Here is a 13,386-nt window from a genome sequence, read left to right on the forward strand (position 1 = left end):
CACATCTTTTAAAAATGGCGTGGATTTTATCACCTGGCTAAGGCTCTTGTTCCAGTGGTCCTCTGCCATTCTAGTAAGCCATTTGTTGGGGACACAAGATACAGTAGAAAGAGCACTCAACAGAATCGGAATGCCTGGCTCTGCTGGTTCCTAGTGATGGGACTGTGGGTAGTCATTTAACTTCTATGTCTGTTTCCTCATTAGCAAACTGGCAGTAATGAGAATGTCTGACCTTACTAGTCCAAATGTAGAGATGAATATGAAAGCTCTTAAACTGTAGATTACCATACAAATATGCAGTGACAGGGTAGTAGTAATATAGTGATAGCCCCACCTCAAATGTATACAACAGTCTAATAAAATATAATAGCAAACAACAAATAGACACGGTGCCTCCGCCTGGCAACCCAGCTCTCTTTGGGGACTCACCCCTGTGAGAGCAGAGGTGCCAGATGGAGTCTCAGGACAGTAGGAGGGGCTCTTCATCACCCCAGAACTGTATATCTCCCCTGGCTCATGCCTATTCCTTGAATAGCAGAAAGCCTCAGCTCTTCAAGCCACTGATTCTAGACCATATGTTCTGTGCTCTGTGCTGGTCTGGGCTGGTTGTATCACCTGGTTCCCAACCCCTATAGGAGGTGGTCTCCCACTGCAAGAAGCTGACCAAGAAGAATAAGGAACAGCTTTCGGATATGATGGTTCTAGACAAGCAGAAGGGATTGAAGTCACTGAGCAAAGAGAAACGGCAGAAGCTAGAAGCATACCAACACCTCTTCTACCTACTCCAGGTGAGCAGAGGACGTTAGAAGGAGAAGTCTCTACCATTCCCTGAAGGCCTAGGACCTTAAGGCCTTCTTGTCTGTGCCTTTGCCTCCATGCAAGGTGTCTTTTCTCATATCTTAGTGCCTTGAGTCCAGGGAAGGACACAACCTCTTCCCCAGTTTGTCTGGAATATTTCCAGTACCATGAGAAAGTGTGACAGTGGTTTCTCCATTTCAAGTTTCTATCAGGAAAGCCTTTCCTTTTCCAGTCACTAGTCCTTGAACTACACTGTCAGCCGTTCCTACCTCCCCTATTCCTTGCAGACTCAACCAATCTATCTGGCCAAGCTGATCTTCCAGATGCCACAGAACAAAACCACCAAGTTCATGGAGGCAGTGATTTTCAGTCTGTACAACTATGCCTCCAGCCGCCGAGAGGCCTATCTCCTGCTCCAGCTGTTCAAGACAGCGCTCCAAGAGGAAATCAAGTAGGCTCTCCAGACACTAAGCAGTGGGAAGAGAATGGGTTAAGAGACGCCCTGTTCGCTCCTTCACAAGGTGACATCCTATTGAGGTTTAAGGGTAGAAATGGAATCAGAAGACTTCTTTTCTCTGCTTCCTGTGGAGATACTGTAAAACATCTGGGACACCACAGTGGGAGGACATGGGCTGGGGATGAGAGAGAAAAAGATCAGGACATTCCTTAAGAGGGGGAACTCCAGAGCAGGCTTTGAACAGCCAAAATCTGAAAAAGGAAAAGCAACTATTTGTCCTACACAGAGGCAGGAGACCAGCTTCTGACCTCTTGAACCACAGGTCAAAGGTGGAGCATCCCCAGGACGTGGTGACTGGCAACCCAACTGTGGTGAGGCTGGTGGTGAGATTCTACCGTAATGAGCGGGGACAGAGTGCCCTGCGGGAGATCCTGGGCAAAGTTGTTCAGGACGTGCTGGAGGACAAGGTGCTCAGCGTCCACACAGACCCCGTCCACCTGTACAAGAGCTGGATCAACCAGACTGAGGCCCACACAGGGCAGCGCAGGTGAGCAGGGGAGCAAAGGGAGAGCTCTCTTTGATCAGCTGCATCTTGGGCCTCACTGGGGAAGCTTGGGTGTACTTTGAAGGTGGCATATAAATGTGCATGCTGATTTACGCAAATATGACACTAGCCCTATAGGAGTAAATAAGGTAGCCTTTTAGACCCCTCCTGGTAATTAACATGGAACTGATGTAAATGACTCCAGACCTGGTGGGCTTAACATAAAATGAGCACAGATGAATATGCAAATGTGGTTAATTGCTGTGTCAGTGCTTGCAAATGATATGTCAGATTTGCTGGGAGTTGGGATATGGACTCCTTATTGATAGGGACATAGATGAATATTCAGATTTACAGATGAATAGGCACATGAAATAGTGGAAGAAATAGGTTGGCCTTATAGATTGGGGGCATCACTCAGGTTCATAGGTATTAGGGAAATCTAGCCACTGAGGAAAGCAGGCAATCCTGGGGGCTGCTCTGGATGGCACAGGAGGCTTTAGGTGAGGGAACTACAAGGCCTTGGCCCAACCTCCCTCATTGTCCCAGTTGCCAAAGATCACTTGCAGGGTCGCCCCCTGGTTTCCATCAGTTCCCCGTAGAAGTCTCTCTGTAGATTCCAGGTTCTCCATTCCTTCCTACACTCTTTCAGCCTCCCTGCGGATACTCTCTCTTTCCACCTTCCACCCACATTTCTCCAGTCCTGTCTGAGTCCTTTCTCTTATTCTGGCCTATTCCCCTTTAGCATGCTGGGCTGCCCTTAGCATATCTATATAAGATCATGTGAGATGAAGAGTGTAAAGGATAGAGCCTGGGGAAGGGAGGCCGTGGGAGGGGGCTCCAGCTATACCTTGTCTCTCTCTGCCCACAGCCATCTCCCCTATGATGTCACCCCAGACCAGGCCTTGAGCCACCCTGAGATCCAAAGACGACTGGACATCTCCCTGCGCAACCTCCTCGCCATAACTGATAAGTTCCTTGTAGCCATCATCTCATCTGTGGACCAAATTCCGTATGTGCGACAGCCCCACCCAAGCCTAGACACAGTATTTCAAGAGAGCCAGGCCACGGTGGGGAGCAGAGCAGGGTCATAGTCCTAAAGGAACGCAGGAACGGAAATGGAGCTGGGGTACTCAGAGGGGTTCCAGGAGATGTGTGAAGAATGCACAAAGCCCCTGCTAGAGAGTTGAGCTGTAATGTAGCATGCAGTTCTGTGTGTGGCCTGTCAGGATATCCCAGGGAGCCAGAGGAAGGAAACCAAAATGATCACAGGGACATATTATTGTCTGAGAGCAAATGGGATAAAATAGGACTCTTCAGTTCACAATGTCAAAAGTAAGAAATACTTCAAACCGATAAAGCACTTTATAGTTCTCTTCCTTCTTTCTTTTTTTTTTTTTTTTTTTTTGAGACAGAGCCTTGCTCTGTCACCCAGGCTAGAATGCAGTGGCATCATCATAGCTCACTGCACCCTCAAACTCCTGGGCTCCAGCAATCCTCCTGTCTCAGCCTCCTGAGCAGCTGGTTTGACAGGTGTGCACCACCATACTCAGCTAATTTTTTTATTTTTTTTGTAAAAATGAGGTCTCACTTGCACTCAGGCTGGTCTCAAACTTCTGGGAGGATTGCCTCCTACCTCAGCCTAGGATTACAAGCATGAACCACCACATCTGGCCTCTTTTAGCTATTTTGAAATATACAATACATTAACTATAGTCACCCCTCTGTGCAATAGAACACCAGAACTTATTCCTCCTGTTTAACTGCAACTTTGTACTCATTGACCAACTTCTCCCCATCCTCTCTCTCCCTCCCCTCCTTACCTCTGGTAAGCACCATCTCCTTTCTCCTTTTATGACATCAATGTTTTTAGATTCCACATATGAATTAGATCATATGGTATTTGCCCTCCTGTGCCTGGCCTATTTCACTTAACATGATGTCCTCTAGGTTCATCCATGTTGTCACAAATGATAGGATTTGATTCCTTTTTATGACTGAATAGCATTCCATTATATATATATCACTTTTTTTAATCTATTCATCCATTGTGGGACATTTAGGTTGACTCCATATCTTGGCTATTTCAATAAATGTTTTTTGAAAAGCAAATGAGTGAAAATGTTGACAAAGTGGTCATCGTCTAGACCCATCCCTCAGCCAGCCAGCCAGCCTTCCTTGTGCTCAGTGCTGGCTGGGGCAAAGGTGGGGATGCCAGAGAGGGAACCCACAGAGTTCATAACCCTGCTCCCCAAACCTGGAGAACTGGATCAACAGTTTACAAGTTGGAGACATATAAGATTGTTCTAGGCCTAAGAAATAAGTACACAATGAGCTGTAAATTTCTGTCTCTAGTATCCTAGGAGTGGAAATAGCTTTTAAATTAATTTAATTAAATTTGTAGGTGGCACATCCATAATAGGAATAACAGTAATAATAAAGTCAAGCATATTTGAATAGCACTCTACCATTATGCACTATTCTCACAGACATAATTTCACTTGATCTTCATAAAAAGCCTGTAAGATGGAGCAAGTATGAGTATTCCTATTTTCCAGACTAGGGAACAGACTTACAAAAAGGAAGGAAATAGCCTAAGATGATATCTCTGGTTGTTAGTGGATTCAGGACTGGAGCTTCCTCTCGCAGCTCATTGATCTCCTCAGGCCCTGCCCGTAGCCCAGACCAGCCCCTCGCAGGTGCTCTGTGACAGCTGACAAGATTGACTGCCTCAGAGTCCCCTGGGCTGTCCTGGGACAGGGTTTGGCTGAGTGTCAGATACTCAAGGTATAGACTAAAGGTACCACAGTGGGGGAGTAAGGGGGCAGAGGAGATGGACATTGTGATCTGGGCTGTTCTGCAGGGGTGACTGGAGGGTCTCAAGGAAGAGGCTCTCTAACGGTGTTGGGGGCTGTGTGAGAGCTTCAGTAAATGACAGGGCTCCAGTCCTGGCTACTGACATAGGGCAAGAAGGGACAAGAAGGGACAAGACCCAGAGATGTCTGGAGGAGGGCAGCAGGGAGCTGGCTGTGGATAGTGGAGGGACAGTACTTGAGCTCGACTCTGGTGTGGCTGAGCCAGGGGAAGGAGAGGCAGCCAGACACTCATGCCCTGAGCTCTGGCAGAGAAAGAGACAACACAGCCACTGTGCACCTATTGCTTTGTCCCCAGATATGGGATGCGTTATGTGGCCAAAGTCCTAAAGACAACTCTGGCAGAGAAGTTCCCCAATGCCACGGAAAGCGAGGTCTATAAGGTAAGTGTTGTCTCCCTTCCGCCACCTCCCAATCTTCCATTGCCCTGCTGGTACCTATGATCCCCCAGACTGGGACAAAAGGACAGAAAACCCAATGCCATAAAAATCCAAGGAGGAAAGTACACTCCACCCTATAAATCAAACCTGGCTCACCAGCAGGGCTTTGGGTAGCAGATGGGAAGGCAGCTGGGCTGTGAGCTAACAGAGTGGACAACCCTGGGCTGCTTGTCAGGAGATCTGGGTTCTAGTCCCAGCTCTTGTTCAAGGTGGCTGCATGACCTTGAGCAAGTTGCCTCCCTGCTCTAGGTCTGTTTTCTGTAAAGTGAAGGGCTTGGCCCAGGTGTCTCTTCCAGCCAAGGGAGCTGGGAATGTGGGGCTGCGCAGTCAGGGCAGCCTCCGGGCACTTCTGGGAGGGTCTCCTCTACCCTCAGGTGGTAGGAAACCTCCTGTACTACCGCTTCCTGAACCCCGCTGTGGTGGCCCCCGATGCCTTCGACATTGTGGCTCTGGCAGCGGGTGGTGCCCTGGCTGCCCCCCAGCGCCACACCCTGGGGGCTGTGGCTCAGCTCCTGCAGCACGCTGCGGCTGGCAAGGCCTTCTCTGGGGAGAGCCAGCACCTGCAGGTCCTGAACAACTATCTGGAGGAGACGCACCTCAAGTTCAGGTCTTGTATTCTGGAGTCCCTTTCCTCCCTGTCTCATCGTTCATGTCCCGCTTCTCCCCTCCAGCATCCATGAGGAAGAGAGGCATGGAGGGGAGGGGTATAGTGATAGGGCCGGAGGACAGGGTGTTGCGAGGACTCCCCAGTGGAGAGAAAAGAGGTGCTATTACAGGAGATTGGCTTGAGGTGGGCATTGGGACAGAGGGCAGGAGCCAGGACTGGAGAGTCAGAATTGAGCAGTTGCTAGAGCAGCCTGGAGGAAATGATGGGGACAGAACATGTGTGGGGGTCCTGGCCCTCCCCACTGTCTCACGTGCCATCCTTCTGGAGACAGGAAGTTCATCTGCAGAGCCTGCCAGGTGCCAGAGCCAGAGGAGCGTTTTGTGATGGACGAGTACTCAGACATGGTGGCTGTGGCCAAACCCATGGTGTATATCACCGTGGGGGAGCTGGTCAACACACACAGGGTAAGGGGCTGCAACCTGGAGTGCTGGCTAGGTGGGCAGGGGTCTGGAAGCCCATGATGAGGTGGTGGGCTGGCCTCAGGAAGAAGGTCTGGCTCAGACCCTGCATCTCCTTTTCTTCCTCCCTCCTGCAGCTATTGCTGGAGCACCAGGACTGCATCGCCCCCGATCACCATGATCCCCTGCATGAGCTCCTGGAGGACCTTGGGGAGCTGCCCACCATTCCTGACCTCATTGGTGCGTACCCTCCTTGGCATCTGAGGCCAGCTGGGGGGCCCACAGGGAGGGATGGACAGGCGGGGGGCAGGGCATGTGAGCATGGCCACTCAGTCCAGGGTTGTGTCATGGGCAACTTACATACCCTCCCCCTCTCCCTCTGATCCTGATATGGACTCAGGGACAGACATGATATGGAAAGAGTAGACAGTGGAAGGACCCAGTACCATCATATAAGTGGCCAATTAAATCATGTAAGAGAGATGTTGCATAGATAGGGGCCTGGTGGGGTCTCAATAGGTTTCTCCAATGAGGAGGGATTTCAGGGCTGTGGGATGGCAGGAAGCTGGCTTACAGGGTGAAGGGCAGAATGAAGATGGTGACTGGAGAGAGCCAGGAGCTCCAGGCTCAGGGAGGCACAGCCCTCTGCTCCCAGGCACCCAGAGCTGAGGGTGTGGGGGAGGCACAGCCCCAATAACGCAAGGGTATGTATAATCCATGGGTAACAGTCCTTCCATTGGTGCTCAGGGTTGAGGGCACAGGGTGGTCCCCTGAGGCAGCGTGGGAAAGCCTCCTGGAAGAGGAGCCCATGGAGTAGCACGTTACCCTGGCCCTGTCGATGTGTGCATGTGTATGTGTGCCTGTCTCCCTCTCATTCCTCACCCTACCTCAGGGGAGAGCATAGCTGCAGATGGGTGCGTGGACCTGAGCAAGCTGGAAGTGTCCCTGACACTCACCAACAAGTTTGAAGGACTGGAGGTGGATGCTGATGATACTGATGCCCGAAGCCTACTTCTGAGGTTGGTGAGGCTGGCTCTGCCTCCGGCTCCCTGAGCTCCCCGAGCTCCCCAGCTCTGAGGCCAATAAAGCAGCCCTCCTCTGAGGGGGCAATTCCACCTTCTTCCTGGGCTCCCTTTTCTTCCAGAAGTTCTCTCTGAAGCCGAACTCACACTCCCCTCGCTGCAGTCTCAGCTATTTTCCTTCTGGCAATCTCAGCATTTTGCTCTGTGTTGTAGCTGAAGGCAAAGGAATGGCTATGATATTGACAACAATGGGTGTTTGCATATTGTTGTGCTATTTACCAAATGCCTTTTTATATGTTATCATTTAAGCTTAGGGACAAGCTATGAGGTAGATGGCGGCTTTCCCTCTTCATAGTTGAAGATGTGACTTGTCCAAAGTTTCACAGCCAGTGAGTCGTGGAGCTCGTGTTCTAATTCCCTGCTCTTGTGTGATGGGCAGGAGATGGGCATGGAGCTTCTCTTCCCCAGTTTTGTAGAAGTGAGGGAGGGCCTCCAGCAGGGCTGGGTTGATCATCCGCAGAGAAGAGGAGCCAGGTTACCAGCTCAAGCTCCCTGCCGACAAGGCACCTCCCTCCACTTGTTCATTCACTCAGTAGACAATGAGTGGGGTGTTGTGCTTTGTCCTGCCATCAAAAGGTGGAGAGCAGGGTAGAGCTACAGCCGAACACACAGTCAGAGAGGGAGGTGGGTGTCGGGTGCATTGAGAGCTCAGGAGAAGGGACACCTGGGTTGGGAGGGAGGAGGGCATGCATACTTCAGCCCAAGGACTCAAAGGAAGATAATTTGTGGGGAGGGTATTCTAGGCAACGACATGCCTCCCCTTGTGCTAATGCCTCGCTCTCCTTACCTCCCAAGCATCCCTGCCAGTCATGATGTGGGACAGTGTCCACTTACTGTCAGACCCCTGGCCAGCACCATGTCCATACCCTTCCCCTGCCCCTCACCTCTCTGCCATCATTGCCCTCCTCCTGCAGCACGAAGCAGATGCTGGCTGATATCATACAGTTCCACCCTGGGGACTCCCTCAAGGAGATCCTGTCCCTCTCAGCTTCCAGAGAGCAGGTGAGTGGCCAGGTCAGCCTGTAGGTTTGGTCTGGTTCATTCGCCACCTCACCCCACCTGCATTGCTGATTCCCTCCCCTGAACCTCACCCCTAGTCCACCATAAGCAGATACCTGTGTTTACCAGTAATGAGAGCTCTGGAAGGTCAAGGTCTCTGCCCTCAACCCCCGGAGGCCCACAGGCCTTGAGGAGCCTCGAGCTGCAGAGTCGTGGGACTCCACCTCCCTCCCCACAGCACACACTGAAACAAGAGCCCCCTATATCAGTGCTGGGGTGTCAGGGGAGTGCCGAGAGGCAGTCTGACAAGGCTACCTTGAGGAGCACGGAAGACCTGTGCTCAGAAAAGGAGAGGTCTCCTGAAGGCCTGGAGGCAGAAGGTGGTAGGTGGGTGGGGGGGCCAGGGGCAGGTTGGACCAGCTGGAGTGAGGACTAAGCCAGGGACTTCCCAGACAAAAGATGGTGATGGCCAGTAAGAGGCATGTCCCAAAACATAGAACAGGGAGGAAATGCCCCTGAACACCTGGTGCCATCACAAAGCTTCACTGTTGGAAAGTGACAGCCAATGTCTATTCAGAATCCTTGATGCTGTAGCTTGTTTGGGTCTCCTTTGGGCCACTCCTCCCCTGTGGCAATCCATGAGGCCCTTCCATGTATTACACCGTGTGTTATGATGTTACACCTTGATGTTCTCCAAAAGCTACACCCTGTCCCCAACCATTCCCCTCGAGAAGCTGGGCTTCAGGGTACTTTCCTGGTGGTGCCCAGAAAAGTGCCCAGGTCTCCCTTTGTTGCTGGTGCCCCGGGGCCTGCCCTGGGTTGGGGGCAGAATGGTAGATCCTGGCAGACCCTTCCAGCATCTGGCCTGCCCTCTCCACCCCCCAGGAAGCAGCCCACAAGCGGTTGATGTGCCGACGCCAGGCCTGTGAGGCCCAGACCCCAGAGCCGCTGCGACGACACCGCTCACTGACAGCACACTCCCTCCTGCCACTGGCAGAGAAGCAACGGCGTGTCCTGCGGAACCTGCGCCGACTCGAAGGCCTGGGGTTGGCCAGTGCCAGCAACGGCTACCAGGAGCTAGTGGACGAGTTGGCCAAGGTAACGGCCTGGGCCTGGGCTGTGTGTGCCTGTGTCTGCACATGTGTGTGCGGACACATGTACGTGCATGCGTGGGCAGATCATAGTGCAAGAGCAAGCCTCTCCCTGGTGAGCGCCCACCCCAAATCATTACCAGTTAGAGGAAGGCTGAGAGTCCTTTTTCAAGGGAAGATCTTGAAATTAGCCAGAGAGGGAGATGTTCTTGCAACTCTCTTTTACTAAAGAACAAGGAGCCTTGAAACCAATTGCTTCTCAGTGGTGGAGAAGCCCCACAGATATGTGTTAAGAGTTTGGGATGGGGTCCTTAGGTTGTCCTGCTCCTAGGAAAAACAACCTTGAAATCTCCCTCTTCCTGTTCTTCCTAAAGATCTTCACAGTGTGTTGTTCTTTGGCCTATGTCAGGCCCTGAGGCTCTCCTGCTGGGAGGGGCCACTCATCTTCTCCCTCGGTCCCCCAACTCCAGGACATCCGCAACCAACACAGGCACCGGCAACGGCGGAAGGCAGAGCTGGTGAAGCTTCAGGACACATTCCAGGGCCTGAGCACTAAGACCACCTTCTATGAGGAGCAGGGCGACTACTACAGCCAGTACATCCGGGCCTGCCTGGACCACCTGGCCCCCAACTCCAAGTAGGTCCTGCCTTTCTCCACTCAGAAGGTCATCCGTGACCTTGCACCCCTGCCCATGTTGCCCTCTGCCCCACTGTCTCCCAGCCTTGAAAGGGAATCTCCCCCCAGCACAGCACAGTCCCTTCCTGACTCTGGTCTTTGAACTTTGCTCAGAAAGTCTTGGGCTCCAGTGCAGCCCCTCTCCTCTGTCTTCCACCAGTGAGAAGTCTTCCAGGTCTAATTTCCTTCCTGCCAGCCACAGAGAAGGAATGTCTTGGGTGGTAAAAAGTTTGTTGGATGAATTCTCGGGGGCCTTCTTTTAATCAGGAGTTCTGGGAAGAGGAAGAAGCAGCCTTCTCTTCATTACACTGCAGCCCAGCTCCTGGAGAAGGGTGTCTTGGTGGAAATTGAAGATCTTCCCATCTCTCAGTACGTGTCTTTGGAGGGCAGGATGTCAGACCTTTCCTGTCCCCTAACGTGGGGGGGTGGAGCTCTGGGCTAGGCACCAGGTGGAAGGGCAGGAGGAGCATGGCCCTGGCCTAAAGGAGCTGCTAGAATAATGGTGGAGACAGGCACCCCAGACAGATGTTAAGGGCAGTGGGCGTGGTCTAGCACTAGATACCCTGAAGCAGGGCATGCTGGGAAAGCTTCCTGGAGGCAAGAACAGCTGGGTAGGACCTGGCAGATTAAAGAGGTGGTGTGGTAAGTAGAAGTAAAATTGGGAGAAGACAGCTGGGCACTCCTGGGAGTGACAGAGGGGAAGCCTGGCTCTGGATGACACACACCGCTCCCCAGCATGAGGAGTGGTGGATGCAAGAATTGGGCTGTGGCCCTGGAAGGAGGTGATAGGTTCCTGTTTTGAATCTTGTTCCTGACAGCTTCAGAAACGTCATCTTCGACATCACCCCTGGAGACGAGGCAGGAAAGTTTGAAGTAAATGCCAAGTTCCTGGGTGTGGACATGGAGCGATTTCAGCTTCACTATCAGGTGAGGGGACACTCCCGTGAGCCCTCAAGACACCTGCTGGGCTTTAGGTGCTGGCCAGCCTCACTTCCCTAGTCTTCAGATGACACCAACTCAGTTCCCCACCCAATCAGCATTATCTATTCCTGAAGAGAAAGGTACAGCCCACGCCTCCCGTTCCCCACACCCTGACACAGACCCCACTGCCAAGCATCAGGGCGAGTGAGTGGGCTGGCAGCGTGAGAGCGGGATTAATATGTGAAGCCCTATCACATGTTGGGGGCTTTACACGTTACCTCATTTAATCCTCTCCACAGCTCTGAGGTATTATCCCTGTTTTACATACTGTGTGGCTAAAAGGTTAAGAAGCCAGCCTAAGTCATAGACCAGTGTTCAGGGAAGCAGTGATTTTAAATCCAAATCTTTTTGCTCTGCTATTTCGCCTTTTGGGTGAGAAAACTGATTTCAAGCCCCGAGTCTGCTTGAGTTGACATTTGGTCAAGTCGCTGTACCTCTCTCTCTTGGCCTTGGTTTCCTCATTTGTGAGGTGGGGTTCCAATGCCCTACTTCAGTGGCCAGTGCCACTGGTGACTGAGTGAGTCTCTGTGATGTTAGTGTTTTGTAGACTGTCTGGCTGGACCACAGCCAGAAGCCTTTAAACTTCCCTCCCTGCCCCTTCCCTCCTAGGACCTCCTGCAGCTCCAGTATGAGGGTGTGGCTGTCATGAAACTCTTCAACAAGGCCAAAGTCAATGTCAACCTTCTCATCTTCCTCCTCAATAAGAAGTTCTTGCGGAAGTAACAGAGGCAGAGGGTGCTACCCAAGCCCCTCTTACCTTGCCGGATGCTTTTCTTTAACACTAACTCACTACTCCATTTCCCTGCAGATACCCAGAGCTCAGGACTGGGCAAGGCTCTAGGATCCTCACCCCTTCCCCAACTGGCAGGAGTGTGCGTCCCTGGTCACAGGTGTATCTCTTCTAATTGGCTAAAGTGGGCCTTGCCCTGGAGTCCAGCTGTGTGGCTTTTACCATGTACGGTAAACCCCACGGTTTTCCAGCTAGTTGGTAGGGTATGAACTTAGGGCCTGCCCCTTGGTTTGGGAAGGCTGTTGCTCTTGTGTGTGCTACTGCCTGCCCATGGTCACCCCAATATTACAACACTGCCCTAGCGGCCTGATTTCCCCTCTCCCTTCCTTCTTTCTGCGTGCCCACAAAGCCAGGGCCAGGCTCCCCATCCCCACCTGCCACTTCATCAGCAGTGGGTGTCCCTGCCCTGCTGAAGCCCAGGTCACTGTTCTGCTGTGGCACTGCATACACTCCAAGCCCTCGTCCTCACACCTGAGCGGGGAGTGGGGAGGTGCCTTGTTTGTGACTGCCCATGTGGCACTGTTGTCCTCCATGGCGGCGCAGGCAAGATGACCTTCCATTAACCTCAAATCTCATGCTCTTGTTTATTGTCTATTTTATACGTGGGTCACTAGGGTATTTATTCTGTCTCCCAGCCCTACCCTCTGGATCACTGTGCAGCCTTGATCATGGTTTTAATTCTTTCAATTTTTTTGAGCTCAAAGAAAAAGTTCTAATTTCCCCTATTCAAACTACTGCCCATGCCAGTCTTTTATACCTTTGTATTTAAAAGTCACTTTGGGTCAGGGCAGTAGGGTTCTCACTTGTGTTTAAGATCTCATTATTTCAGCTTCATGTGATAAAAGATGAGCCTTTCCCTTTTCTCTCGCATCCTCAGTTCTCTCATGCCTTAGAGATGACTCTTCCAGACAGTTTCCACAGATCTGCAGTCCTGCCTCTGCCACTGTCTCTCTGTTGTCCCCACATCTACCCAACTTCCTGTCCTATTGCCCTTCTGATTTCATTTTAATAAAAGCAGCTCTTATTCCCACATCTGTTTTTAACTCCTTATTTCATTTCCTTCAGAGCAGGCCTCCAAGTTCTGGAACACATCTTCCCTGAGAGAGCTGGGGAATCTTTCCTGTAGCCTCCCCCAGCCCTCTGCCTGCCTCCGGTGTGGGCCCACTCTGCTTGTCTGAGCTCGTAAAAGCTTAATGAGATGTGGCATTTATTCCTCTCTTCCCTCCCCCAGGGGACAGAGAGGAGGAAGGAATGCTTAAGTTTCAGTTCTGTTTTTATCGTCCACTCTGAAGACGAAAGCTGAGAGGAGAAACCGGTCCAAGTTCTACCCCACCCATTTTGCACACATGTCCAGCAGGTTCTTTTCCTGGGCCTTGGGTGGTGATACTGAAGGTGCTTGAGCCACTGCCCCTTAGGTATTGTAGGTATCCACTTCTGATCAAAATCCCCTTTCCCTGGGGAAAGCCCTCTTCCTCTCTTCCCTGCTTTTAGGAAGCAGGGAGGGAAGTCTGTGGGGGAGGGGACAGTACAGGCAGACACCTGCCCTGACATCTGAGCTCTCAAGCAGCCCCTACTGGGTACCCACATTTG

At 51.8% G+C, this 13,386-nt stretch overlaps 1 protein-coding gene across 1 annotated transcript in view; it reads left to right on the top strand.

The window, feature by feature from the left end:
• Positions 1–12,826, top strand: part of IQGAP3 (IQ motif containing GTPase activating protein 3) — a 39,591-nt gene extending 26,765 nt beyond the window's left edge. The window contains exons 24-38 of the mRNA XM_069478572.1: positions 636–788; positions 1,086–1,249; positions 1,578–1,802; positions 2,671–2,811; positions 4,971–5,055; positions 5,487–5,719; positions 6,051–6,183; positions 6,315–6,417; positions 7,070–7,196; positions 8,174–8,261; positions 9,144–9,356; positions 9,820–9,986; positions 10,293–10,394; positions 10,844–10,952; positions 11,616–12,826. Coding sequence (XP_069334673.1) covers positions 636–788; positions 1,086–1,249; positions 1,578–1,802; positions 2,671–2,811; positions 4,971–5,055; positions 5,487–5,719; positions 6,051–6,183; positions 6,315–6,417; positions 7,070–7,196; positions 8,174–8,261; positions 9,144–9,356; positions 9,820–9,986; positions 10,293–10,394; positions 10,844–10,952; positions 11,616–11,729 — 2,157 coding nt within the window. The 3' untranslated portion in view covers positions 11,730–12,826. The remainder of the gene's footprint in view (positions 1–635; positions 789–1,085; positions 1,250–1,577; positions 1,803–2,670; positions 2,812–4,970; positions 5,056–5,486; positions 5,720–6,050; positions 6,184–6,314; positions 6,418–7,069; positions 7,197–8,173; positions 8,262–9,143; positions 9,357–9,819; positions 9,987–10,292; positions 10,395–10,843; positions 10,953–11,615) is intronic.
• The last annotated feature ends 560 nt before the right edge of the window (positions 12,827–13,386 follow it).

Source organism: Eulemur rufifrons, chromosome 8 (assembly GCF_041146395.1).
Source record: "Eulemur rufifrons isolate Redbay chromosome 8, OSU_ERuf_1, whole genome shotgun sequence".
NCBI classification, from domain to species: Eukaryota; Metazoa; Chordata; class Mammalia; order Primates; family Lemuridae; genus Eulemur; species Eulemur rufifrons.